Source organism: Ailuropoda melanoleuca, chromosome 1 (genome assembly GCF_002007445.2).
Source record: "Ailuropoda melanoleuca isolate Jingjing chromosome 1, ASM200744v2, whole genome shotgun sequence".
NCBI lineage: Eukaryota > Metazoa > Chordata > Mammalia > Carnivora > Ursidae > Ailuropoda > Ailuropoda melanoleuca.
In genome coordinates, this window is record NC_048218.1 from 71,739,088 (window position 1) to 71,765,631 (window position 26,544).

The following is a 26,544-nucleotide window of genomic DNA, read 5'->3' on the forward strand; positions in this document are numbered from 1 at the left end:
TAAAATAATGAAAGTTTTATAGCCAACTATAGGAGAAAAGCTTTTCAAATTAGTGCCAGAAATACATTTAGAAAAGCCATTGTCTGATTAGTTGTGGAATTTAGAGAAGTAAAGGCAAAAGATACCGAGGGCTGACCAGAACTATAGTAGACTCAAATCAACTTACTATATGACTTAATTAGCCTATCAATGTAAAAATGCAAGAATAGGTCTTTGTAAGAACAAGTCCCTTTTCCCCACTTGTTTTTTCCACAGCAGTTTTTCTTCAAAATTAGAAGTACAAAATTCACTCAAAAATAGGTTTTTACACATAAAGGAGTTAGCCACACTTACCAAATGTCTTTTTTATTCCTTATTTCTCAATTTACTTTTGCATTTATTTTACATCTATTGAGAATAAGGTTGTATCATCAAATCACTCCAAATTTTGCTCTCTTAAAAAAATTCCCACATCATCAAACTTAAGTATATTAAAGTCCCTGGTTCTTTTTCTTCTTTTTCTTTCTTTCTCTCTCTCTTTTTTTTTTTAACAGATTTTATTTATTTATTTGACACAGAGAGAAAGCGCATGAGCGCACAAGCAGGGGGAGCAGCATGCAGAGGGAGAAGCAGGCTCCACTGAGCAGGGAGCCCAATATTGAGCTAGATCCCAGGACCCAGGGATCATGACCTGAGATGAAGGCAGACGCTTAATTGACTGAGCCACCCAGGTGCCCCTCAAGTCCCTGGTTCTTTCTACTCATCAGAATTACCTGAGTATGCAGAAGTTCTTCTTGAAGCTGGTCAATTTTCTCTTTGTCTGTCACCTAAATATTTAAAATAAATTAATTTTATTTCAGTAGAAATAGATTTACCTACAATGTACAGTAAGTTAAATGTTTTGAAAAGTATTTTTAAAAACAAAAACTATTGACTTTATATGCATATTTGTTCAAAGCAAAATTTAAATCAAATGATTTAATAAAGTAAAAAACATCTGTAGTAAACACTAAAATTGCTTATCAAAATTTTATAACTGTATTAATAGGTAAAAGCCTTAAAAAGCATCCTTTTCTAGATGCTATTCTAGTCATTCCTGATGAATGGCTCGTTAGAAAAATGAGAGATCAACACACATGGTTACTATGGTTTTCACAGGTTGTTTTACACTCAACCCCAGGCATTTGGATGCTTGGAGAAAAAAAGCATTGACACCTTCAGAAATGTGTTTTGGGAACTTAGATGCATGTTATCATTTATAGCTACTGAAAAAATTCACTAATCACAGTGTATATGTTAAGCATCTATTACCCATTTCTATTCTGTAAGCAGGGAAGTATTTAATAAATGCAAAGAACAACTTGTATTTTCAGAGCTTTAAGCGCAGCCAGATGCTTGTTTTTAAATTCAGTTCCAGTGCAAGATCTGCTAACCGGTAACAGAGTGAATGCAGGAGCAATAAAGTTGAGTAAGGGAACTAAAATTGATTTAAACATAAAACAAAAGTAGGATAAAATCTAGAGCTATTGCGGAAACTACTTCCAATTGTTACTAATGCTAACAGTTCTAAGACAAAATATCCAAAACAACAAAGAACTTTATTGCATTAACAGGCTCTAGTCACAGTATAATTCAAAATATAAAACACAATGATCGATTTTATTAAAATGATGTCATTTATGACAAATCCATATAACTGTGCTTTCACTCCTTGGTGAGGTGCAGAAGTTGTCATACTCAGTCTTTCAATATAATTGTCTAATTTCTGATAATCAAAATTCATAAACATGAATTTATTTCATAGGAGACAAAACTTAAGGTAAAATTCATGTAAATCCTTATTCACTTTCATTCAATGGCTCTTTAAGCAATCAAGACATTATGGTAGTAACTACATATGAAAAAATTTTAAATGATTTATTGAGGTAGATATTAATAACTCTTATCCATACAATAAAAAGTTATTCTGAGGTTTTAATTCCTCTTTCCAAATAGTTTCTCAAAATATTCCCCAAACTTCTTTTAAATAAAGATGACAATACTTGCTACAAACATACTATTTTTTCCTTAAAAGTCTATGCCTAAAAATCTCCAAATATGATTCAGTAATTAGAAGAAAAGATAATATAAAACAAAATTTGTATTATTGTTTTCTCATTTTTGTATAGCAAGCAGACTTATGGAGAGCAGCTTTTTCATTTGACTGTGTAAAATGGACAAGAATTATTAATAGTCTCCTAAAATGTGAGGAAACAAGCAAGTTGGGAAGGCACCAACAACCTGAAGAACAAAATCTTGAAGACTGATGAAGAAATAAACAATTCCATATTGTTTTCATATGGCATGCCGTCATACTGTAATAATGTGGTCATAAAATTTTTGCTATGTAGATTAAATTCCCAATTCATTTTAAAAGGTAACTGTGTTCCATTAAAATACTCATCTGACTGTGGCTAAATTAGTATGAAATGTATAAGCAGTATTAATATAAACTGTTTTAGTTCTGAATGTGAATATTTAATGACTTCGTGCAATATGTCCTAAATTATAATAGAAAATCAACTAGTACTCTACATCTGGGACAATAATTAAGTACTAATACAATTACACAAAAAAGTTAGAATGTTTACTGTAAACCAAGCTCTATAGAAGGTTAACTTGGTTATTTGGTAAAATAAAAAAGGTGTATAGAAAGTTAAAATGATACAAGGTTATTAGACTATTACAATCTTTATGCTAATATCAGTATTTAGTAATGATAAGTGTTAAGGTTTTTATAAATTTATATTTTTAGGAGTCTTTAGATTTATCATTTGCCCTTCTGGAACAAGGGTTAGGCATGACTCATGCATAGTTTTATCACTATGCTTCCTATCTACTCAGTTTAATGGAACATGAAAATTAACATTATATTAAAAGACAGGCGTTATGGTGGAGTCAAGAATCAGACCTAATATTTTCTAGGAAATAAAATGAAAACTTTTAGGTTTACAAAGTAAATATTAAAGATAATGAGAAGACAGTTTTCCATATTTTCTTAAGGGAACAGCACATAGGATTTTTCACCTGTCACTTATTCAGTATCTTAACTAGCAATCCGGGTATATTTAATGTTGATGCACTTCACTGGTAAAGTTCTGTTACTTACAACAAGAGTTAACTTCTTGTCCCGTTGTTCAATATATTCAATTTGCATTATGAAATTAATTTAAAACTCACCCTGACAGAAATGGGTATCAATGGTCTTGAAACCAGAGCTTTTCTACAATTCCAGGGCTGTGAAACTGATGGAGAAAGAGCGGAATCCTCCGCAGAAACAAGCTAAAGCTGAAAAAGAAAAACCTTTACTAGCCCCTCACAAAACCAAGCCTGAGTGTTGTATTTTAGGTATTTCTTCCTACTAAGCCACTGTGGCCATTCTGAAGTACCGAAATAGAGGTCGAGGACTCGTAAACATTTCATGTATGCGTATGTATTCGTAGGAGGCAAAACTACCCAAGGCAATTTGAATCTACTGTCTCCATGAGCTACAGGGACAGTTTATTAGCTGCTACTAATAAGATATAAAAAAATGAAGGCCTACTTACATTTTCAAGTAGGTAAGGGAGAAAGAATGATTAAAAAGTAACAAAAAGCTGTGGTTGTGCACCTCAAGAAAACCTCAAAGGCCTGGAGGAATGACACAAATCTCATGAATTAGTATTCGGATCATGAGGACAGTGAAAGGTTGGAAAGTCACCTGTGTACCCACGACAGGGAGAAACGGGGGGAGATGCCGTAAGGAAATGACCTTGAAGGACAGTCAAGAAAATGATGCCATTACAGAAGAGCGTGAACTGTTTCTGCAGTTCCATTTACTCTCGCCCGGGGAACTCCAGAGTGGGCCAGACTGTCCGGTGCACTGCGAAACATGCCTCAGTAAACTACCCACACGGAGGGGCTGTCCTGTCAGCGGCTATTTCACAAGGGGGAAAACGCGTAATGAAAGGTTACGTGGACAATCTGATGACATCAGAAACGGAAATGAGGTCTCTAAACCTGAAAACAGCTCAGTAAAGTAGGCCTCAAATGAACACTAACCTTGGGCAATGAAGAAAATGAACATTATTCACTATTAATATCCCTTAAATCTTCCGATTCAAAAGTATATCGATAATCTTGAACCATATTTTAGAATGGCAGATCTGTGGGACTCATTTCAAATTATTTCACCGTTATGAAAAAACAAGAACTTGTAACTAGAGCTATTAATATTTCTAACTAACATACCAGAACACAGCAGCTCCTTCCCCTTCTTTCTGTAACAAACCTAAGGAACAGATGGCATAGCTTAAGCATCCAATTTGTTAGAATATTTAAATGGCACTTCAACGACATACAGAGCAGAGAATGCTAAAGCACCATTTAAAATAAGCCCTTTCTTGGTTTAACGCACCTACTTTAACTTAACCAAACAGGAAAATAACTTATTTTCATGTCCACCTATGTTGTTCATTCACTGAGAGCTAAATATACAGAAGCTAATTCCACAGCCATGGAATTGAGAAAAGCCAGGAAGCGACACTGAAAAGATAAACGAAACTGTGAGGAGTACTCGCAAGTATTACCCATCACCAAACAGGTAAGGTTAGCAAGCAAAATTACTATATTAAATCATTATCTATAATATCGGTAGACTTCAGAACCTACAGGAAGCTAATTAAGAGGCTGAATCTCTTTTCCTGAGTAAAATTTGTATATGACTTTTAAGACTTTCTTTATCTGATATATGTAACTTAATTACGCTGATGTCAAGATCTCAGAATGTAACTTTAAAGTCATGACATTCATTTCATTTTGACTCAAGTCTCTTCAGAACTCTTCAGAATCTTGGAGTCTACACAATGGGATCATCTAACAGCCAAAAGCATCCTTTTAAGGATTTTTTTTTATTATATCTATAACCAAACATTTGTACAGACTTATGCCGACTTTTATTAGAATCTGTTCTTTAGCGACCTGAATCATATCAAATTTTCAATGTTCAATCTTTCAGTGGTCCACGGTGAAAATTTATTTGTGCTGACTTCACTGGTGATTGTGGAAAAACTAATCAATGAGTTTATCAGGGTGTATACGAATAATTTTTACCCAAAATTTATACCATGTTTTCTTCTACAACAAATAACCATGTTTTCTGCTGACCCAGTTTACTAAAACAAGTAAATTTCGTTCTTTAAATAATTTAAATAGTGGCTGTCCATAGTAATCCTTTATACTTTAGAATGAAAACTTGGGAGAACCATAGACAAGCTGGCTACAAACTGAGGGTGACTCGATACAATAACTGGACCAAGCAAATCACAATTCATAATTCTTCTCTAAATACAAATCCATGGACCCTCATAGAGAAACTCAGTTTCAGAAAACAAATTCCTATGTTTAATATTTTGGGTTTATTCATCCACTCCAGGAAAGTTACATATTTGCATTATGTATCTTTCGTATTTTTACTTTGTTAAAAATAATTTCCCATCACTGGAGTCCATGAATGGATTAAGGTGACATGATCTTGGTAGAAATGGCTGATTAGTGTGAACACATCAGTAGCCCCCTTAAATCATCCATCACCTTGCGCTTCTGTTGGGCATAGCTCGTGCTATATTGGCCAGCGGCTCTGCGTGCTTCCTCTTCATGCTCTTGAATTTGCTGTTGTAAGAGAATGAGCTCACCAAGCAGACCCTGCCATGAGTTTACAATGAGGAGAAGAGGAAAATTGGGGAGGAGAACAATGTTAAACCAAAGGGCACAAGCAAGGAACAGGTGTTAAGTTAGGGAAGAATGGATAGCTTATAACAAAAATGGAAATGCATTTCTGTACCTTTAGAGCCACTATCTAATAGGGCTCTAGACCACATTTCCATTTTTCCCCTCAGTAAATTAGATGTCTCAGAAATACAAAACAGCAGAGTTTAAAAAGTGAAAAGCAATGTGACTGTCTGCTGAATAAAATGAGCCAGATATATAATATTAATATACAGTAAAACCTAAACTAACTGGAATGCTCAAGGAAAGTGGCATTGTAGTTAACAACCTACTACTTCAACCCTTATTTTTCGATTGCCATTATGAACTAGTGTATTCTCCTGACTTGATACAAAAGGGGAAAAAAATCTTTTAATTCTCAACCATAATTCTCACAAGACTGAATGGAGTATACATAATAGCTCATTTAATTATTAAATTATTATTCTTAAGTATTTTTTCCTTGATATGTAAGGACTTCAGTTAAAGATTACAGTCCCTCAAAACTATTGATTTGAGTTTCCAAGCAACAAGTTAACCACAGTTTTACATTAATCCATATATTCTACACGCCTATGCACACAAGCTTATCTGACTACAACTTAGGATTCTCTTTCTGCAAATTAAAAAGTAATGTTTAAAGCACTGTTTTATTTTTATACAACATAAAGTAAGTAGTATGACTGAATTTTCACTTTTCATGAGCTGTTTTGACATTGAGTAAAAACAGCCTCTAGGAATATAAGTAAGAATTCATCAATCACTAAAGCAAAAGTACTGTAAAAGAAAATAACTGAGATTTAGAGATAATATAGTTATTACGAAAATTCAAAATGAAACAAAACCCAGTTACCTATGTACAACACAATCACCATTCCTATGTTTAAAACTCATTCCAATTAATAATCATGACATGTTAACTGATGCAATTTTTATCACAATGTATTTACATGTGTATTGGTACTCAATACATGTCATTTTCTGTACAGTATTTTTAATTGCTGGCCTATTAGCTAAGAGACCTCAAGAGATGTGGGAGAAAAGACAACTAAGTATTGACAATGTCACAAGCCTAACAGTTTTTCAATTAGACACCCTAAAAAAGGTAAAGTTTCAATGAATGAGGTCACTATTTAATTTGCAAAAGAACAGTGTTCTGGGAGAACAATGGGCTCAATTTTTACCACGTTATATAAATAAAAAGAGCTAGGAAAGCTAAACTCATTAAAATAATCTAAATTGGCAGTTTCAAATAGCCTCAGAACTTTTTAAAATAATTGTCCAAAATATTATATTTTATATACTACAACTAGAAAGTTTCCTAAAATGCTGGTTAACATTACATTCAAATTTTAATTAGTAGACTCATCCAGAGGCTTAATAACTTACTTTGTATAACCCAAAGACTTCTACTATAAATAAAAGTTTTCCAGAAAAGAAAGAAATACAAACAGGAAAGCTAGCATTATAGTAAAGCATTTTAAATTAAGGGAAAGTATTAGCATATAATTTGTGAGATTTTTGTCTGATTCTCAGATTGACTACATTAGGCTATGCCAACAATAATGAAACTGGTTGACCTGCCATAAATCAAAGGATGAAACTAGTTGAAATTTCTGTGTAACAAGTGAGAGAACATCAAAATGGCAGGTGACATAACTGAACTGTCAACATCTGTTTCTAAATTCAACAGTACAAAATATATTTATAAAAACCTGTGGTTATCTTTAAAGACAAATCTTTTAAATGAATACTTTTATGGTCATGGATATATCTATCAAAGAAAGACAATGCCAACTGACTACTCTCACAGTCCTAATCATTCCCCATCTGTCATTTTTTCATTTTTTGTATGATTGTTTTTCATAAAGCAGAAAGAAGAGTAATCAATTTATTTTTATTAATTTAGTCATTCACTATAATCACTTCTCATCATCCAAATGTTTAGATGTCTTAAAACAATACCCTTTTAAAGGTTCCCTGTGTTGGCTTACACAGTAGTGTACCTGTGCTTGCATGAACACACCCCCGGTATCCTAACTTACATAATGTCAAAACAGTGAGCCACTACTACTCCACGTTTCTTAACTGTGCTAGTCTATCGGGCACACGATTTGTTTTTACTTATAGCTTAAATACCCCTCCCTCATCCTTTGCTTATATCTATATGCAAATTTTATGGTAAATACTTAATATCCACTACATCACAAGCAAACACCCTCTTTCTAGTGACACCTCACTTTCCTTCCAAGTCTGTTACTGAAGCACTGTTATGTGAAAACAGTTGAAATTAACTGTTACCTCCTGAAAAAAGCAGGAAGAAAATAAGAATTAGACACAGAAAAAACTATGTACACTATGCTACATGACTAAAGGAGGTTACCTTTATCCAATTCTGGGCATCAAATCTCACCCTAAATACGGCTTCTGAGCTAAGGCCACGTGGAATAAGGCAGGAAAAGAAATGTGACTACTGTGCAAGACACATTCCTTAAATGGGCAAAATACATTTTGTTCAATAAATATTTTTCCAAGCTCAGACATTTTTCCCTCAAGAAACAGCACGTAACTATGTTAAAATCATATACATTATTATAAACATAATTGTTGCAAAAATAACAATAGTTATTGTAAACAACTACAGATGACATACTCTCTAAACATCTTCTAGTTATTGTCAATTTGACACTGCAACTCGGTCTCCTATTTCTACACTATTGTCAGATTTTTAAAAAATTATAACATTAGATCAAGAAAATCAGTGATAACTCCAGAAACCAAAATATCAAGCCAAAAATGCTGCAAAAACCTGAAAGTTAAGAGTTTGACAGGAAAGATTTTAAAAAATCTTAAAGTTATAAGTCATTCATATGTGAATACATTTAAAATACTGTATTTATAACAGCATTTTAAAAATTCATAGCAGAACTAGGCCCTTATCCTGTTTGTATACCTACCACCTAGAATAAGACCTGACACTTGACATGTATTATAGCTGACACCTAAAGAAAGGCTTGGCACATGTTTATTCCTTCAATGAATCAAATTATGACCTCCTTTTACCTAATAATGCACATGAAGTTTCACATAAAATCCAAACTGGGTTTCCAAAAAAATGTGTATTCTGTAAATAAGCTATACATCAGCCTTATAATCTATTTTTCCCATTTTTCATAAACCCCAGAACACACCACAGAAATTAAGAAAAGGGGAGGAAATTAATCAAATACTGTTAGCAGGCAATTAACTCATACAGTAATTAAAAATGTAAAGTAATAATAATAATCGTCATCATCATCACCCTAATAGCCAGTATTTGTTTAGTTTTATTATGTCAAGATTTTGTGGGAAAGGGCTATCCATAAAACAACCCTATCAAGCAGGGGTTCCCCCTTTTACAGAAGAGGAAACCAGCAACTTAGAATTTGATCCAACCAAGATCACATAGCTCAGAAAGCAGAACGGGTAGGATCTGAATGCAGGCAGTGTGACTACGAAGTCTGTACCTGATACTGTCTTATTGGCATGATGGTCTATTTACAAAGTGGCCCTGACTCCAGCTGGTTCCACATTAAAAGAAAAAAATGGTAATACTACAATACATCAGAAGGCACATTTGAATTACTAAGAAGATGGGCTGGGTGAGTAGTCCACAGAGACCCTAGGGCCTACAAACCTAAAATATTCAATACCTAGCCCTTTAAGGAAAAGTATGCCAACTCCTGCTTTATTCGTTTTAAAAGTAACTTGGGTCCAGAAAAGAACTTTATGAAAGTGAAGACTTCTTTCCCCTTCCATTCAAAAAATACTGGTAGACATTAAACTACTTTCCAAAATTTGAATAATTCTATTTGATTAGCTAAAAATAACTATTTCCTCCCCTCCCAGTAATACATAGCTCTGCTCAAGGTATTTATGGTCAGTGGAAAAATGTTTATTAATGGATATCTGAACGAAATATGTCTTTCCATTTGGATTATTTAACCTGCTTGTATTCAGAAATATCATTTCCTATCTTACTATTTGGACAATTTCTACAACTGATAATCTTAAGAGATGAATAAATCAGTCTATTAAGGATAGTTTTATCAATCTTACAATTTCTAGCAAATCCCCTTTGTTCTAAATTGTTACCAAAAAACAGTATTATGTACACGGTATGTACTTAATGTTTCTTAAATGACATAAAAGGACAGCATGGTTACGAAGGAATAAAACAGGATTGCCTGTTTTGCCATTCCACTTTTCTTCATGCAGATCTTCCCTGCTTTTCTTCCTCGGATCCCTCTGCTTCCCAAATACTACACTCCAGTGCACAAGTGGGTTGGCTTCCTGGCTACGATTCTAACCAGTTGGCTCCTCAGGAACCTTAAGTTTACTGATCTGTGGTTGCTTGATGGTGTTGGTTGTGGGAATTTCCTTTTGCCACAGTTACTACATTATTTGTTGACTGAGGAACCCCAGAAACATAAATCCTACTCAAGCAATGCTGCTTCATTACAGTTACTAAGCACAGGCACTACTTCACATTCTTACGCGCCACAGTAGATGCCAAATATCAAAGACCAAGAGACACTCACATGTGATCACAGTGAAGACATATGAAATAAAATTTTGTGGCCTACTTGTTGGCATTAATGAAATTTATTTACTTCAATTAGCATCTCTTTTACTGTGTTAAATAAATCACTCAATTTTGCTAGAAGCTCAGTATTATCCTAGGTGTTCTGAGGACAGAGATTTTATGATAGAAAGAATGCAAGCTAAAGTAAATAATGTTTCAGCTGGCAACTGTTTTCAGTGTTAAGAGTATAGTTAAGGACACTAAAATAGTTATAGAAGGTTTCACGAAGAGGACAAAAGAGCAAGGCTTTAAGGAGGCTTTAAGGATGAGAAAAAAATCTGGCAGAAAAGGGAAGGGAGAGATCTCAGCTGGGAAGTACAAGTAAAGCCACAAAAATAAGAATTACGGTAACATGTGAAAAGGAAGAGCATTAATTACTATCTAATAATTATACTTAAAACGGTAATACCACTGTTCGTGATTTAGACTTTTAAAAGGTTCTTCAAATATTTTCTATAAATTATAAATGTGCTTGTAACCTTCAGAATGACCATATTACTTACTCCTGTGAGATGTTTATGATCAATCAGAAATATGATCAAACAAAAGCACAGATAATAACATGTCTCATTTAGCAAGTTAGTTTTCACTAGAAAAATCTTACTGAATCTAAAAAAGAAGATTCACTAAGTGGTCTTGTCACCTATCTGTTATGATTGATACACAGAAATATGCAGATTTGCAAATTATTCACTAAAATAGGCTCACCACTTCAATTCTCAATTTGCCCTCAGGTAGCTCTGAAGGTCTCCAGGTCTCAAGGATATTATTCAATTGACGTCAAGGGCTCTAATGTTTCTTCAGTGGATACAAATTTTAAAATTTCTGATTAACAGCATTTACTGAAAAGTGGTTTTGATATTTTTCCATTTTTTAAATTTGGTAATACGTATCAGAACTTCTGGTCAACATGATGTAAATAACTACTGCCCCTAAACTACAACAGATATAAATCCAGGCAAAGTCAAAGAAACTTGATGCTTACTTAGCCTGGGCAGCATCATACAGAAATATATGCTTTTCACTTTTTGTAGACTTTTGGTAGACCTCAATTACAACTTTCCAGAGTACCTAAAAGTCTAGTGACACAGACCAGGAGCTACAGGTAATCAGTTCATTGTGTTAGTCATTCTGTCTGATGCAAGTCAAACAATCTGACACCTGTATTCTTTCAGCTCCATCATTTTCACTTCAGTTGACTCTGAAAGGTCCTAACTGTTCCTCTACTTGCCAGCACTTCTCCACATGTGCTTTTTTTTAAAAATTTACTTATTTATTTTAGAGGGAGAGAGAGAGAGACAGCATGAGTAGGGGGAGGGGCAGAGGGGAAGTAGACTCCACACTGAGTGGGGAGCCCAACACAGGGCCCCGTGTCCGGATGGGGAAATCACAACCCCAGCCGAAACCAAGAGTCAGACGGTAATGGACTGAGCCACCCAGGTGCCCCTGTGTTCTTCTATTAGCAAGGACAAATCTCTTCTCTAGTCCTAGCTGTAGAAATGTTTTTATTACTACTTTAAAAAAAAATTGGATTCACATTTACTTTTACATTTCTAGTTTAAGTCTGGCCAGAAATTTTGGTACAACCCAGACAACCATTAAACTAAGGTGACTGCTTCAAACTCTGAATACCATTTTCAATCTGGGGCACTCATAGGTAAGAGCATGATAGGTAAGAGCCACGCTGTGAAACACATAATGTTGCATATTAACAAAATTTAAAACCACTAGTTGAGGCTGGAAAAACTTTCCTTGTATAGTAAATTCTTATACTAGTATTTGCTACAATTTAATTTAAACTGTAATGAAAGCAGCTTAATTACAACTCTAGACTTAATAATATTAATTGCTGAGTTTTTAATGGGAAAGATAATCATAAATTATGAAAAAGTTAAAAGGAAATAGTAAATGAGGACACTTACCTTCAAGCAATGTACATTATAAAATAAAGCGGTAAATTTACTTTTATGTCTATTGTGTAAAATAACATCTGAGGGGGCGCCTAGGTGGCTCAGTCGTTAAGCGTCTGCTTTCGGCTAAGGGATCCCAGAGTCCTGGGACCGAGCCCCGCATCAGGCTCCTCCACTGGGAGCCTGCTTCTTCCTCTCCCACTCCCCCTGCCTGTGCTCCCTCTCTCGCTGGCTGTCTCTTTCTCTCTGTCAAATAAATAAATAAAATCTTAAAAAAAAAAAATCTGAGAATATAATTATATTCCCAGGATCTGTTCTCTCACTTCTTCTGTACTGCAAAGCTCCTGATCACTTACCAGTATTCATTAAGCATCTTAGCAGAATTTTAAGGAGATTATTTGAGTTAGACCCTGAAACAGGTTTTTCATTCACCAAACCAATCCCTGGCCATACGTGAGAACAGCAAAGATGTTGCCCTCCCCTAACTGATCTAAGCAAAAAAACCTCATCGCTCAAAAACCACACTACTAATCCTATAAGAGAGGTTCCTTCTCCCTCATTACATTAGCTCTTCGTTGCACATTAAGTCTACCTGCATTAAGGGCCAAGGCGTTGGCTCAAAATAAGCTTTGCATGATAGGCTAATTGCTATTCAAATTTTTCTACCCAGTAGCATGAATAGTCAAGGGTGTCCCTTTAGTTAAAATGCCAATGGAAAAGGTATCAAACAAGATCAAGTTAAAAGACAAATACACTTATACACATACACATATATGCATGCACATGTTAAAATGTTTCTTCCAAAAGATCTAGTTAAAAGGCAAGAGAAAAGTCTTTCGAAATACTAGAATTTAAACCTGGAATATCACATAAAAAGTTCAGTTAAAGGACAAGGAGAGAGATGGAAACCTACACATAGGAATTATTTTCTTTCCAAATAAACATAAAATTATTTCCCTTCAATTTATAAAAACCATAATAACCTTCAGTATAAAAGTTACATACTCCATATTTAATTTTAAAAAGTTCAATGAATACTTTTTCAGGTATCTATTTATCTAAATATTGGTTTTTTTGAGAAAAACTTTCAAGGAATCAGTTATCTTACCAATTTCAAAAGATGAAAAAAATGAACACTAAGAGAACGTCAGGTTAACGTATGAATATAAATAAGGAACAATGCATATGTTATTTTACATTAGTAATTCTCCCAAAACTTTCATATGGATTTTAACACAAGTATTGAAATTAACATAACTGAAATAACTCTATACACAATTGTTGACTATTAATGTAACAAATCAATTTATCCCCTAATAACCCATTTCCTATTCCCTTAATATTTGCCCTAAATATATATGCCATGAAACATTAGTCCCTAGAATATATTTCATGGAAAAAGGGTTCTGTTGCTAAATAAATCTGGACAACTCTGTACACTTCGACTTCTCCTGGGATTCACAATGCACACAAGTATATTAAGGTCTGAGAAGTCCTAGGGAAAAGAAAAGCCTGCTTGTTTTACTTAATCAGCTCTTCCTATACATATTTAACAATAAAGCCCTTGGTTGAAAACAATCCTTGTAACTAATTTCACAGAGCATATTTGAAGGAAATGGGCTTCTCCAATAATAGTTCCAGAGCTGTCACATAGTACCTGCACTTTGTACCAAGACTAAAAACACCTCTACTTAGATGCTTTTATATTTGCTTCTCAGATGTTACTGTTTTCAAATCCTCCAGGTGGGTAAAAACTTTATCGCTTTCAGTATAAAGGAGAAGAATTCTCCTTTATACTTACCTTTCTATAGTGCTTGTCACTTTCAGATCCATGATCTGTTGCTCTAAACGCTGTTTCTCCAGGTGAACCTTAAAGATAAATATGCAGTCCTTTAAATTCTCCATTGTGGTCAGTAGCCCAAATTCCAATTTATTTTAGAGGCAAATAGATTTTTAGAGCAAAAATCACTTTTCCGAAAATTAAAAGCTATTCTTATTTTAAGGAACATACTGGTAACCTATGCAAAAAAACCAAAACAAAACAAAAAAATGCTTTTTAAATATTATAGGACATGTTTAAAGTATCACTGAAAATTACAATTAAAAAAAGACAATCTTTGATAAGGATAATTTTCCATGAGAGTACTTACAGTTCAGCTATTTACCACTGCCATTACAAACCACACATAGTAACAAAATAAATTTAAAATGTCAACTGTGACAGGACAGATGAGACAAACTAAAATTACTTTTCATTTCAATTATCAGAAACAATTGTATCACTTTCAAGAAAATATTTTGGTTAAGCAAACTTTCTAATAGTTTTAATCTTACAGATACATATTTAGGAATTTAAGTTTTACTGCAGAATAATTATTTTATTATTTTCACCTGTAAAATAAGGAATTTGCCCAATATAGTTCTGGAGTTTTAAAATCAGCATAAGCAGCAGAAATTTGGTCTGCAATTTTATTTGCAACTAGTTTATTAGAAGCATTTAAAAGGCATGTTAAGGTCAGCAAAAATGTCTGTTTACACACCTAACAAGAGAAGTAGGTCAGAAGCTCCTATGACTTCACTAACCAATTTGTGACCTGTGAAAAACCAGCAAAAGGGGAAATAGAAATGTAAAATTTGACAGGAATGAGCAAACAAATATGTCTGAGATTTCAGAATTATATCATGATAGGGCATAAATTGGGCAAATATACCAGGATTAACCTCAGTAAATTCTAGTCATTATGGTCCATCATAATTAAATTTGTTCTAAAATCACCAAATTGGTTCTAACCAATTATGAAAAGCAGGCACATAGGAAGTCTCATCTACTTGTCAGGAACAAGAGATATTTTTTTTCCTCATTGACTAAAGCCACGCATGTTTAAGCTCTCACAAATTTTCATTTCGTCGCACTAACCAAAATTTAAAACCACTGAGCACCAAAACTTTGTGTGTCTTTTTTTCAAAAACCTGTTTTTCATTCGTACTGCATGTTTTCATTTAAAAGACAGGAATCAACAAATGAATACATCTCGGTATTTTTCCTCTGGGGTTTCTGACATTTTATTTTATTTTTTTTTATTTTTTTTTTTAATTATTCCATTTGGCGTTTATTACAAATTTCAAAAAGGTGAAGGAAAATCAGAAAAAAATAACATTATCCAAATATTGTTCAGAAGTACTGGAAGGCCAGATAATGGTATCCACTCATTTTCTTTTCTTTTTTTTTTCCTTATTTATTTTTTTTTTGTTTTTTTTTTAATTTTATTTTATTATATTATGTTAATCATCATACAGTACATCCCCAGATTCCGATGTAAAGTTTGATGCTTCATTAGTTGCGTATAAACACCCAGTGCACCATGCAATACGTGCCCTCCTTACTACCCATCACCAGTCTATCCCCTTCCCCCACCCCCTCCCCTCTGAAGTCTTCAGTTTGTTTCTCATAGTCCATAGTCTCTCATGTTTCATTCCCCCTTCTGATTACCCCCCTTTTCTTTATCCCTTTCTTCCCCTACCGATCATCCTAGTTCTTATGTTCCATAGATGAGAGAAATCATATGATAATGCTAAGTGAAATAAGTCAAGCAGAGAAAGACAATTATCATATGGTTTCTGACATTTTAAGTGAGATCAAACAGGTCCTTCCTTACCTGTGGTGAAAAAGTCCTTCAATAAGCTGAGGCTTTCGACAATCTTATCAAAGTCAGGTGCCAATTTTGCAAGGTCCTCTGAATTAGGAAGCGCTTTTCTAATTTTCTCTGTTAGAAGACGAAAAAAAATTTTCAAAATAAGAATTTCACTATTAAAACACTGATAATATTTAAATAACATCATATATAAATATCATCATATATAAATTTAAATATTTTTCCATTTTTCCCCCATTACAACCACAGCTGCTACATGTATCTGAAACAATGTGTAATTCCAAGGATAATTTCATAAGCCATGAAATTTGTTTAAAAAGACTCACCAGATGTCTGGCTTAGATGGACACCTTGATCTATAAGTTAAATGCCTTGAAACAGAAGCACTATATTAACAATGTTAACACTGTACTGGAATCAGAAGTACTTTTAAGGAGAAAGTCACAGCGAAGAGGCCAAGAATCAAAGAAAAAAGAGAAAAATGCCTCCTGTAACACCTGGTCCAAACTCAAAAAAAGTAATGAAACCTCAGTTCAAATTCAGAAACAGAATTCCATTACTTGTCTCTGTCCTTTCACAAACCTTCAGAAAATTCACACTTGTTACCATTTGGAAGTAACTGTCTTAAGAGCCCAAGGCAAGCTTTGGTTTTATTTTTGCTAGTTTTATTTATAAAATGGTCAGAGTATTTATTTTTGTTTATAAACACTCAACAATTTTGTCGAAGTTTGGTACAACTTTACAGTATCTTCTGAATTAGGACGGGCTTTTCTTAATTTTCTCTGCAGAAGACCAAAACACATAAATATTCTCAAAATAAGAATATATGGCAGATATTGTTCTGTTGCTATACAAGCATTCACCTGTTTAATCTTCATAGCAACCCTACAAAATAGTTATCATCAACTCCACTTTACAGGTGAGGAGCTGAGGCATTGAGGTTCAGTAGCTGGACCTGCCCACACAACAAAGAAGTGGGGAGTCGGGCTTCAAGCCTAGCCAGGCCAGCTTCAGAATCCAGACCCTCAGCCCCACGCTGTGGTGCTGGCAAATACATCAAAGTAGAAAACTCTCCACATGAATATTAGAAAAATACTGAAAGAGTGCTTCAAATTCCTGCAGGTTCCTCTGTCGGTGCAGCACAGTTTTATCTTTAAGAAAATGCCGTGTGAATAAGTAAATAGAGAGATTAATTCCACCCCCATACACACCTAGGCTAAGAAATTAGACAAAGTCTAAAAAAAGAGACTGAGGAAAAGAATCATTCAAAAAAATTTTTTTTAAATTACTGTAACTTAATCTTGGCAATCAGAACTATCAAGCATACTTTTTTCTCATCTACCTGTTATACAAAAAGGGGAACAGTGGCTGAGTATGGGGAGAAATTACTATGGACACTAGCACACTTTTAGGGACCTGGTTACAAAAAGTAGAGGTAACCAAGGGATCCAGTCAAAATTAACTAGTTAGGTGGGTCATGGTGCATCTGTTCTGGGTAACAATAGACAACACTGAAAGTGAAGTCTAGGAAGGCTGCTTAGCTGACAAATTTATTAGGCAGCAAAAGATTAAGAAACCAAAGTGTATAATCAGTATGACTCTAAAATATTAACCACACACACAGACTAGCTACAATTAAAAGAAAATGTCCATAAGGATAGCGGTGGCTATGTGAGAGTGATGGGCGAGGGTGTTATTTTTTTCCTATCAATTTTTTCTTTGATATTCTATTACTTTTATCATTCAAATAAAACTGCTACACAGTAAGCTTATGAGTGAAGAAACTATCTCAATACCACTATTTCTCTTTCCCAAGATACTACCAAGAAACATATTTTAATGTTGAATACAAACCTAAATCGATATACTCATCAATCTCCCACACAATGTCAGGCACAATCCATTTATAGTCACTAAGGTCAGGTATCATATCTTTCCACTGATCAAAAGTCTAAAAGAAAAGAAAGTATGCCAACTGAATGCTCTGAATGTCATACAAAAATAAAGAAAAACTACCTTAATTAAAACATGCTCATCTACTATGAATGATGTATTATGTTTAAATATTTTAGAAACAAAGTAGCCTCAGCTCTTCTAAAAACAAATTAGCTGGCAAGCATACAAAATATGTAAATGTTCCTTTACAAAATATGGAAAATGTAAAACTTCAAAAGACAGTCTTATTTCAAACAGGTTTCATGATTTGGCTTTAAGCAATACTGTGGAACAGAAGACAAAACCAGGGGTCAGGAAACCTTGGCTCTGCTCCCAAAGCTGCCAAAAAGTGGTTGTGCTAGCATGCCACCTACTCTCCTGAGCTCCTAAGTGGCAAGCTGAAAATCAAACCTAGGTGACCTCACCCCAGCCCAGTGCTCCTTCCACTAGGCCATTCTCATCTCCTGTAAGTATAGGATTAAAAGAGCATTTTTCTATTAGCACCATTAAAACAATTTAGCACATGATAGAGACACACAATAAATATCTAATTATATTTAGATTTTTAAATATCTATATTCTATTGGACTAAAGAAAAATGATTTGCGCTATAAAACCGTCAAATAGTCATGCTAAAAATAACTGAAAAAGCAGTGGAAATTAGACTCACCTTTTTGGCTGTATAGCCACCCCCAACAGCAGATCCTAGTATGAGATATCGAAGTTTTAAGAGTCTTGCAGCTAATCTTGCTGGCCAAAAATTCCTGCATGGCTGGTAGCCATATTTAATTGGAGAAAGTTTCAATTTACGTAAGGGAAGGTTAGTTAAAGAGGAGAACTGATGAAATGACGTCCTGAATTGGGGTCTTTGAAGCTTTAAGGTAGGATGATGTGAATGATAAGTACTTCGTGAAACCAGATGCAGTTTTTGTAGCGGCAAGCCTCCTTTGATTCCAGAGCTATGCTTCACTAAGGACTGGCAGACCTCACTAAAAAAAAAATCAGCATGGGACAAAGATCAGACTGGGAAACAATGCAAAGGAAATGATATAAAAAGAGCCATATACACAAGAGAAAACACACACGCGCGCATGGGGCCACTCCCACTACGTCATACTGTACCTCGTATCTACTAGCCATTCACTACGTGCCAGGCACTGCTGCCGCATGTGCTACCTCCTTTAATCCTGCTAAAAATCCCATGGCGAAAATACTAGTATTACCTCCGTTCTACTAATGAGGAAAAGGTGGCACACACATGAATAACTTGCCCAAGTCCACACAGATAGAAGGATTCACACCCAGGCAGTGGGACTCCAGAGCCTGCCCTCTCATTCACTTATTTTATTAACTGCTGTTCGCTGTCAGGGAAATTGGAAACAAAATGAACGCAAACCTGCTTTTAAGCACAAAAATTCCAACAGCTTAGAACAGCTATTCTTTGGCTTCTCCTCTAGGTCTCAGGATCCTGAGATAGCCCAGGGACAGAAATTAAGGAAAAATCATTAACTACATATAAGGCACCTGACTGAAAGTTTCTGAGAAGAATAAGATTAAAGAGTAATAAAAGAAGATACTAAAGGCAATGTGCAATAATCTGAATACTTGTGTCCCCCCAAAATTTATATATGGAGCCTAATTCTCAACATGAAGTATTTGGAGGTGAGGCCTTTGGGAAGTAATCTGCTTTATATGTGGTCCTGGACATGGAGCCCCTGTGTTGGGACTGGGGCCCTTATAAGGAGATGAAGAGCACACATCTCTCTCTCGCTCACTCTCTGTCATGTGAGGACACAGAAAGAAGATGCCCATCTATGAACCAGGAAGCAAGTCCTCACCATACACCAAATATGCTGGCACCTTAATCTTGGAGCGCTCAGGCTCCAGAACTGTGCGAAATGAATGTCTACTGTTGAAGCCACCCAGCTTTTGGTAATTGGGGGAGTCATATGGTGATTGTATATCAGTTGTGCAGATATAAGAGAAGACACTAGAGTGAGGTGAGGTGGCAGCACTGACAAAGGAAAGGGAAAGGTAGAGACCAGAATGACAGACTGGACATGGGAGACAAGGGAAAAGAGTAAATAGTAATCTGACGTTTTCGCTGGGAGACTAACATTACCACTTACAGATAAAAAAAAAAAAAAATCAAGAGCCAAACCAACTTGGGGGGAAGAGCCCACAGTTCCATAACATTTAGCTCAAACTTCTTTCAACTCCATCCTTGGAGCCACTTAGTGTTTTGAGCCAGATAAACTCTGGTTCCATCTACAGTTTCACTGCTTACTTGTGTGCAATCAAGGGCAAATTATGAACCTACCAAAGACTCAGTTTTTTAAAATTTGTTAAAATGGGATAATAGCTACATCAGAGTTATTGTCAATAATCACTAATTCAAGTATCTTCTTCCCAGACCATAATCCCCTTCACTACAACCATCTTTGATCCTACTGGAACAACCAAGTCATGGATCCTTCTTTTTTCTTCTTAACGTATTAGTCTTCACCTTATCTATTTACCTACTTACCCACCTTAAAAATAGTTCATAGTTCATAGTTTCAAGGACTCTTTTGCAAATACTCTAAACTCAATTGCCCTCTGGCTTTTGGTTACACTTGTCTGGCAAAATACAAACCCTAGATGAACCTTATTATCACTTTAAGCCTGTACCAAGGGAATGAAGCACTACTGAAGAAAACTGAACCCACTGGACAGACATCTCACGTAGGCCTCTAAGAACGCCTGAGAATCTTACTTTCTTTACCAATTCATTCTTCCACACTCTCCTAGGACTACTTCAGATGTTCCCCACCCTCTTCTACCCTCCCACATTCTCCCCATACTTCCTGCAATTTTCTGGAGAAAATGGAAGCCATCAGGAGACATGCTGTTGCTTCCTACTGCATCTACCCCCAGCCTCCTCTAGCTGCCCCTCTCTGCAGGAGCCCTAAGCCCTGTGAGATTACAGTAAGTACTCCTCTTCCCTTCAAAGACAAATCCCTCTTCCTCTGAATTCTTTCTGCCTTTTCAGGAATCACTAGTCAAGTCTCTCTCAATTTAAAGAAGAGAGAAATAAAAGAAGCCGGTTTCCTGCTCTAGCTATTCTGTTACAAGCCAAACCAACTTGACTTCCAACTGTATCACTTCAGCAAAACAGCCCTTACTGAGTGTCCTGACACCTTCCAATTGGCATTTGTTTTATCAATTCTCATTTTCTCTCTCTCAGCAATATCTGACAGTGTTAACACCCCCTCCTTGTTGGAACTCCCTTTACACCGACAGTCAGTAGCTTTACTCCTACTCACTGGCCACTCTTTTTCAGGCACCTCCTCCCCAACTACCCTTTTTAATTTATTTTTTATTTTTTAATTTTAGAGAGAGAGAGACAGAGAGAGAGAGAGAGCTTGTGAGCGTGGGGGGTGGGGCAGAAGGAGAGAGAATCCCAAGCAGACTCCCCGGTGAGTATGCAGCCCAACACGGGCTTGATCCCAGGACCTGGAGATCACCATCCCAGCCAAAATCAAGAATCAGATGCTCAACCAACTGAGCCACCCATCACCCCACCACAGCTACCTTTTAAATGTTGGGAGTTCATGGGACTTAGATATAAAGTCACTTCTCATTCTATTTACTCTTCCTAGGCAATCTTATCCACACCCACTTCCTCAATTACCATATACATACTCATGTTTCTCAAAACTTATATGTCTAATACAAATAGTTAAGCTTCCAATCCTTGTGTCCAACTGCCCACTGCACATCACCCCTTAGATATCAAAAAGTACCTCAAATATCCAAATCCGTGATATCTTTCCTCCGTCCCTCCAAACCCTGACCACACTCTAGTACTTCCTATCTCAGGAAAGGGCAAACACCTGTCCAGTCCCATAAGCCACAAACTTGGGGCTCATTCTTGATACCTTCCTCATCCTCAAGTTCTGTTAATTCTACTTCCAACATAGATCTTGAATCTTCCATTTCTCCCATCTCCACTACCACCATTCCTTACCTGGGCTGCTGTAGCAGTCTCAGCGGAGGTATTCTCCACAGCACAACCAGAGCACTCTTCTGAAATGTAAATCTGATCACTGTCACTCACCTGCATAAATCTCCCCAACGTCTCCTCCTACACTCAGAATAAAACCCAAATTCCTGGTCTCTAAAGCCCTCCATGGTCTAATCCTTCCTCTCTTCCTCTCACCTCCAAGCTCCACCCAGACCAGTTTTCACCTAGCCCCTCCACTGTGCCGTACTCCTTCCATCTCAGGGCCTTGATACCCACTGCGCTTGGACAAACTCTTCTACCTACTTAACTCCCACTACTTCTGTTAACTCTGGTCACAAATGGTTTCACCGCAGCGTCCCCTCCTCTCCCGGAACCTACATTCTAATTTGAGTCCCTTGCTACAGTTCTTAGCTCCCTTTACGTTTTCCTCAGTGCACATGAAATTGGTATTACATAATAGTGGAATTATTGGATTAATATTTGTCTCTACCAGTAAACTGCAATCTTCAAAAGGCCACGGAGGTCCTGTTTTGCTTATCATTGTATTTCTGAAGCCTAGCCCGGTGCTTCACAAGTAGTAGATACTTAATAAATTTGCTGGATGAACATACATTATTGGGAGAATAGCAAAAACAAAACAAAAGGTGGAAGAACCTAGCAATGACCACAGAGTAAACGCTCAATAAATGTCATTTCAACATTAACTGCACTAACCTCTACTAATGTATCAATGAGTAGTCCTCTATCCCTCAAAAGTTGTTTGCTTTTTTCAAGAAAGGAGTTAATCCAAATATATATCCAAAGAGATAAACTCCAGACCCAAGCAGTCCTATTGCTAAGATGCTATTACAAAGTTAATTGAATTAAACATCTCTTTAAGAGTTTAATAAATGTTTGAAAGGAATTCATGGAAATTAAAGATGTAATAGCCAATAAAAAAAATGAATAGCAACACCAGAAAATGTATTAAGGACATTCTTGGGAACTTACAACATAAAGAAAAAAGGTGGAAACCATGAGAAAAAAGTTAAGTGACTCAGAGAAGTGGTATCCAAAGTGGGGATGTGTATGGAATGTGTTCCATAGAATACACAAAATGACTCACTGGGTTTCAGGAAGAAAGTACCAAAGCTTCCAGATACATTATTTTTTTGTATATCATCCTTCAAGATTATGTTAGGGCAGAATTATAATGTAAATAATTAATTAGTACAGATACATATATATATATAATTTAAAAATAAGTGTGTATATACACATATTGTGGCATATTTCTATTTTTTTTCAAACATATGAGAAGCACAGATCATATTTTGCACATCATGGACATACAGAATCAATCTAAGAAGACCAAGTTATCTAACAGGAGTCTAAAAACAAAAAGAAGAGGAAAAATGAAAGGAAGAAAATAAAGAAAGAAGAAAAACTTCCCAGAACTGAAGAATCTTTTCAACAGAAAGGCCCATTAGTACCAAGCCAGATTTGGGGTAGAGGCTGAGGTGGGGGGACCCACACCTTTGGCAAAGAAAAGCCTTGAGAAATTAAAGATAAGGCCAAGATCCTGAAAGCTTCCGTGAAGAGAGGAACAGGACACCTACAAAGACACAAAAATCAGACTGTCTTGAGAGTCTGTATTAATAACAAAGGATGCCAGAAAAAAACGTAGCAATGCCTTTACCGTTCTGAAGGAAAAGTATTTTGAATGTAGATTTCTATATTTGGCCAAACTAAAAATCAATGTGTTGTAAAACAAACCCCCCCACATCATGACTCCCCAAATTATGTATTCTCTCTCAACTACCATCTCTTTTAACCTATATACCATCTCCTAATACAAATCTATTTTTCAACATATTTACACAACCATTTATTGCACCTAAATAAATGCTGGTCACTGATTTTAAATGTCTGTGAGTATGTATTTAGATATGTTATATCAAAAAATGTTTATGTTCCCATCTGTTTAAGAATGGGAATTTAAGTGTACTCCTTCATAACAAACATGCAGAAGAAATACAGCAAAAGACAAATTCCACAGCTTGAGGCTTTTGACCTTCCAAATCTCTCCTTCTGCAGGGGAGCTAAACTGTGCTATCAACATAAACACTTTTAAGCCATGACTCTATGTAGTCCATAGTAACTTAAGAAACAATTTAGCCCAACAGGATCCACCTGAACAAACAAGTATCAGTTATTAGTCTGTTGTTAAGCTCAATTATTTTTCCTTTTTATTTAAATAAAAGTAGATATGTTTCTTCAGGAAACAGGAGTAGAAATAAAAAGGTAGTAAATAATTTACTGCAGTATCAAGGGCTGTGGATTTACTCAGAAACTCACATTCCTTAAAATTAGAAATAACTATTCAATTATTCTGACTATAACTATTGTCACCCAGTTCTAAATTTAGACTCAACCTTCATAAAAATTTGGATTCCATTCCTTATAAAAACTATAAATTCCCTACACACTTTAAACAACATTCTGAAAAAAATTCAAGATGAGTGTTTAGAGGCTAATTTGGGAAAACCAAGTTTTTCCAACCTTATTTGATGCATATTACTTCTTATCAAAAGCCTGCAACAATGAGTTAAGGTTGAAAGTATCTAAGGATATCAGAACACAAATATGTGTGAAGATAAAGTCAAATTTAAATCTTATTAAAATGTATATAGTAACCCACAGAAATGAAAAGATTCTAAGCTTTTTTTACTTGGGATTAAACCAGGTCAGGGCAGCAGTAACAGTGTGATTAGAAAGTTGGTGCTATATTCACCACTTTGCATCCAAAGTAAGTCTTCCTCCCTAAACACTGAAAAGCTGCTATTAAGAGGGCATCTCTAATCACCATCTCTAACACCATTTGCGTCACTGCCCAGATCTGACTCCAAAGCAAGTCTACTCAGCGGATTAGAACAAGAGACAGAGTCCTCTTCATTCTGGGAGAAGAACGAGTACCCCCAAGAGCAATGTACACCTAGAAGAAAAAGAGTTGAGAGAGGCGGAGAGGGTGACACATGAATAAAGCCAGAGGCCGGGAGGTAGAGGGCAGAAACAAGAAGCAACCAGAGACAGTGATAACAGCAAGGACAGAAAGGTGAAAGGAGCAGGGACAAAAGGACAACAGAGACAGGCCAAGAATGAAAGGAGCCCAGAATCTTCGAGTGGCACAGGAACAGGAACAAGGGCCAGTACTGCAGCCAGCACTTCAGGTAAGCCTGGTCAGGGCTCCTGTAACTGCGGCTCCTCAAAAATACCCCGGAATCCTCCAACCTCCCTCCGCCTGGCCTGTAACTTATGTACACATTCTGGAGGTAGTGATGAAATAACTCGGTTTTTCGGAGGCCCCAGAAATAACGGGGCCAGCTCGGAGCCCACACTTACCAGGCCACGGCGGCCCGGCGTAGTCGCCACATCCCGCCGGCGAGGAGGTCACACAGGCGCCGACAGGGCCACGCGGGAGCCCTGGTGTCAGCCCCCGTCCGGCCCTTGCTCCAGGAATGACCCAGGAAGAAGCCCTCGGCAACAAGGACACAGAGCAGCCACTGCGGCCCTCCCAATGGCGCATAGACTTCCGCGAGATCCCGCCCGGCACCCGTACTCCGTCCGTCAGAAAAACAAGCACCCTCCACCTTTCCTAGGAGAGCAGCACAAACGGTCCGGAGAGGAGTGGTGCCCGTGCTCAGAGCCCCCAGAGGAAACAAACACTTTCCGCTTTCCCTCTTTGTTTCCGGGTTGGAATTAACGAAATTTCAGTTTCCCAGGTCAGAGATTTGGAGACGCGAGGAGTTGAGAGTTGAGCAGGGACTGGCAAAGTGTAGGGCGAGGAAAGCGGATTGATAAATTCTCACTGGGTGGCTACCGATTTAAGAAAATTTAGATATTGAGGGAGCATGGAGGAGCCTATGTAGTACCAAATGAGTGTGCTAATAGTGTAATAGAATAATAAAAACCAATGGTTGCCCCACTCTTTTGTTCGGTGCCCTTGTTTACAAAGCACTTTAAGAACAATCTTGGGAAGCAAGAGGAGTCATGGATTGGTTAAGTGCTTTAGAATCTTCTGAAGGTCACATCCGAGAAGGGCTCAGATTAGATCAGCCGTGGGTTTGGAATAAGTTTGTGCGCTTTATAAGTGCATCAAAAATGATTTTTTTTTGTCTGTTTCTTCATTCACTTTTTAAATGGCTTTCATTTGGCTTTTAATCCCACTAATTTGTTGAAATGGCTTGTGTCAAAGCCTCCAACAATTCCATATTATCAGCATTCAGCTTAGAATGTTGGGTGCTCAGCGCTCTCCTTTTTAGTTGGCTTCCCTCTCTGGGTTTTTGGGACATAACGTTCTCCTTTTTTCCAGAAGCTGCTGCTCCCCATTCTCCTTTGCTGCTTCTTCCTCTCCCGAAATTCTCAGCGTAGGAGGGTTCCAGATCTCAGAGATCCTGGACCCCTTTCCTTCTCTGTCTTCATTCTCTCCCTACCTAATATGAACCAGTTCTATGACTTTAAATACAGTTTTCCCTTAACACTCTTGTGTGGGGCCCATAAAAGGGGTGTAGCCTGTGAAAGATAATGAAGTCTAGTGGCTTAATCAGGGCCAAAATCAAAGGGCCCTGTACTCCCCTCTTCACTGCAAGGGCATCCCCCCGCAATTCCTTTTCC

The 26,544-nt window shown here is 36.4% G+C and overlaps 1 protein-coding gene across 5 annotated transcripts in view; it reads right to left on the bottom strand.

Moving 5' to 3' along the window:
- The window catches only part of OPA1 (OPA1 mitochondrial dynamin like GTPase), an 86,222-nt gene extending 60,728 nt beyond the window's left edge, over window positions 1-25,494 (bottom strand). For 2 of the 5 annotated variants that reach the window (XR_004625698.1, XM_034661068.1), the window contains exons 1-8: window positions 25,273-25,494; window positions 18,556-18,874; window positions 17,805-17,901; window positions 15,954-16,061; window positions 14,838-14,891; window positions 14,099-14,166; window positions 5,590-5,700; window positions 753-806 (exon numbers count right to left, since the gene is read on the bottom strand). Coding sequence is in view for 4 of the 5 variants with exons in the window: in XM_034661068.1 (XP_034516959.1) it covers window positions 753-806; window positions 5,590-5,700; window positions 14,099-14,166; window positions 14,838-14,891; window positions 15,954-16,061; window positions 17,805-17,901; window positions 18,556-18,874; window positions 25,273-25,304 (843 nt within the window). In the remaining variant the exon portion in view is untranslated. The remainder of the gene's footprint in view (window positions 1-752; window positions 807-5,589; window positions 5,701-14,098; window positions 14,167-14,837; window positions 14,892-15,953; window positions 16,062-17,804; window positions 17,902-18,555; window positions 18,875-25,272) is intronic. The other 3 variants (XM_034661073.1, XM_034661084.1, XM_034661089.1) reach the window with 3 other exon arrangements.
- Between the last annotated feature and the right edge of the window lie 1,050 nt (window positions 25,495-26,544).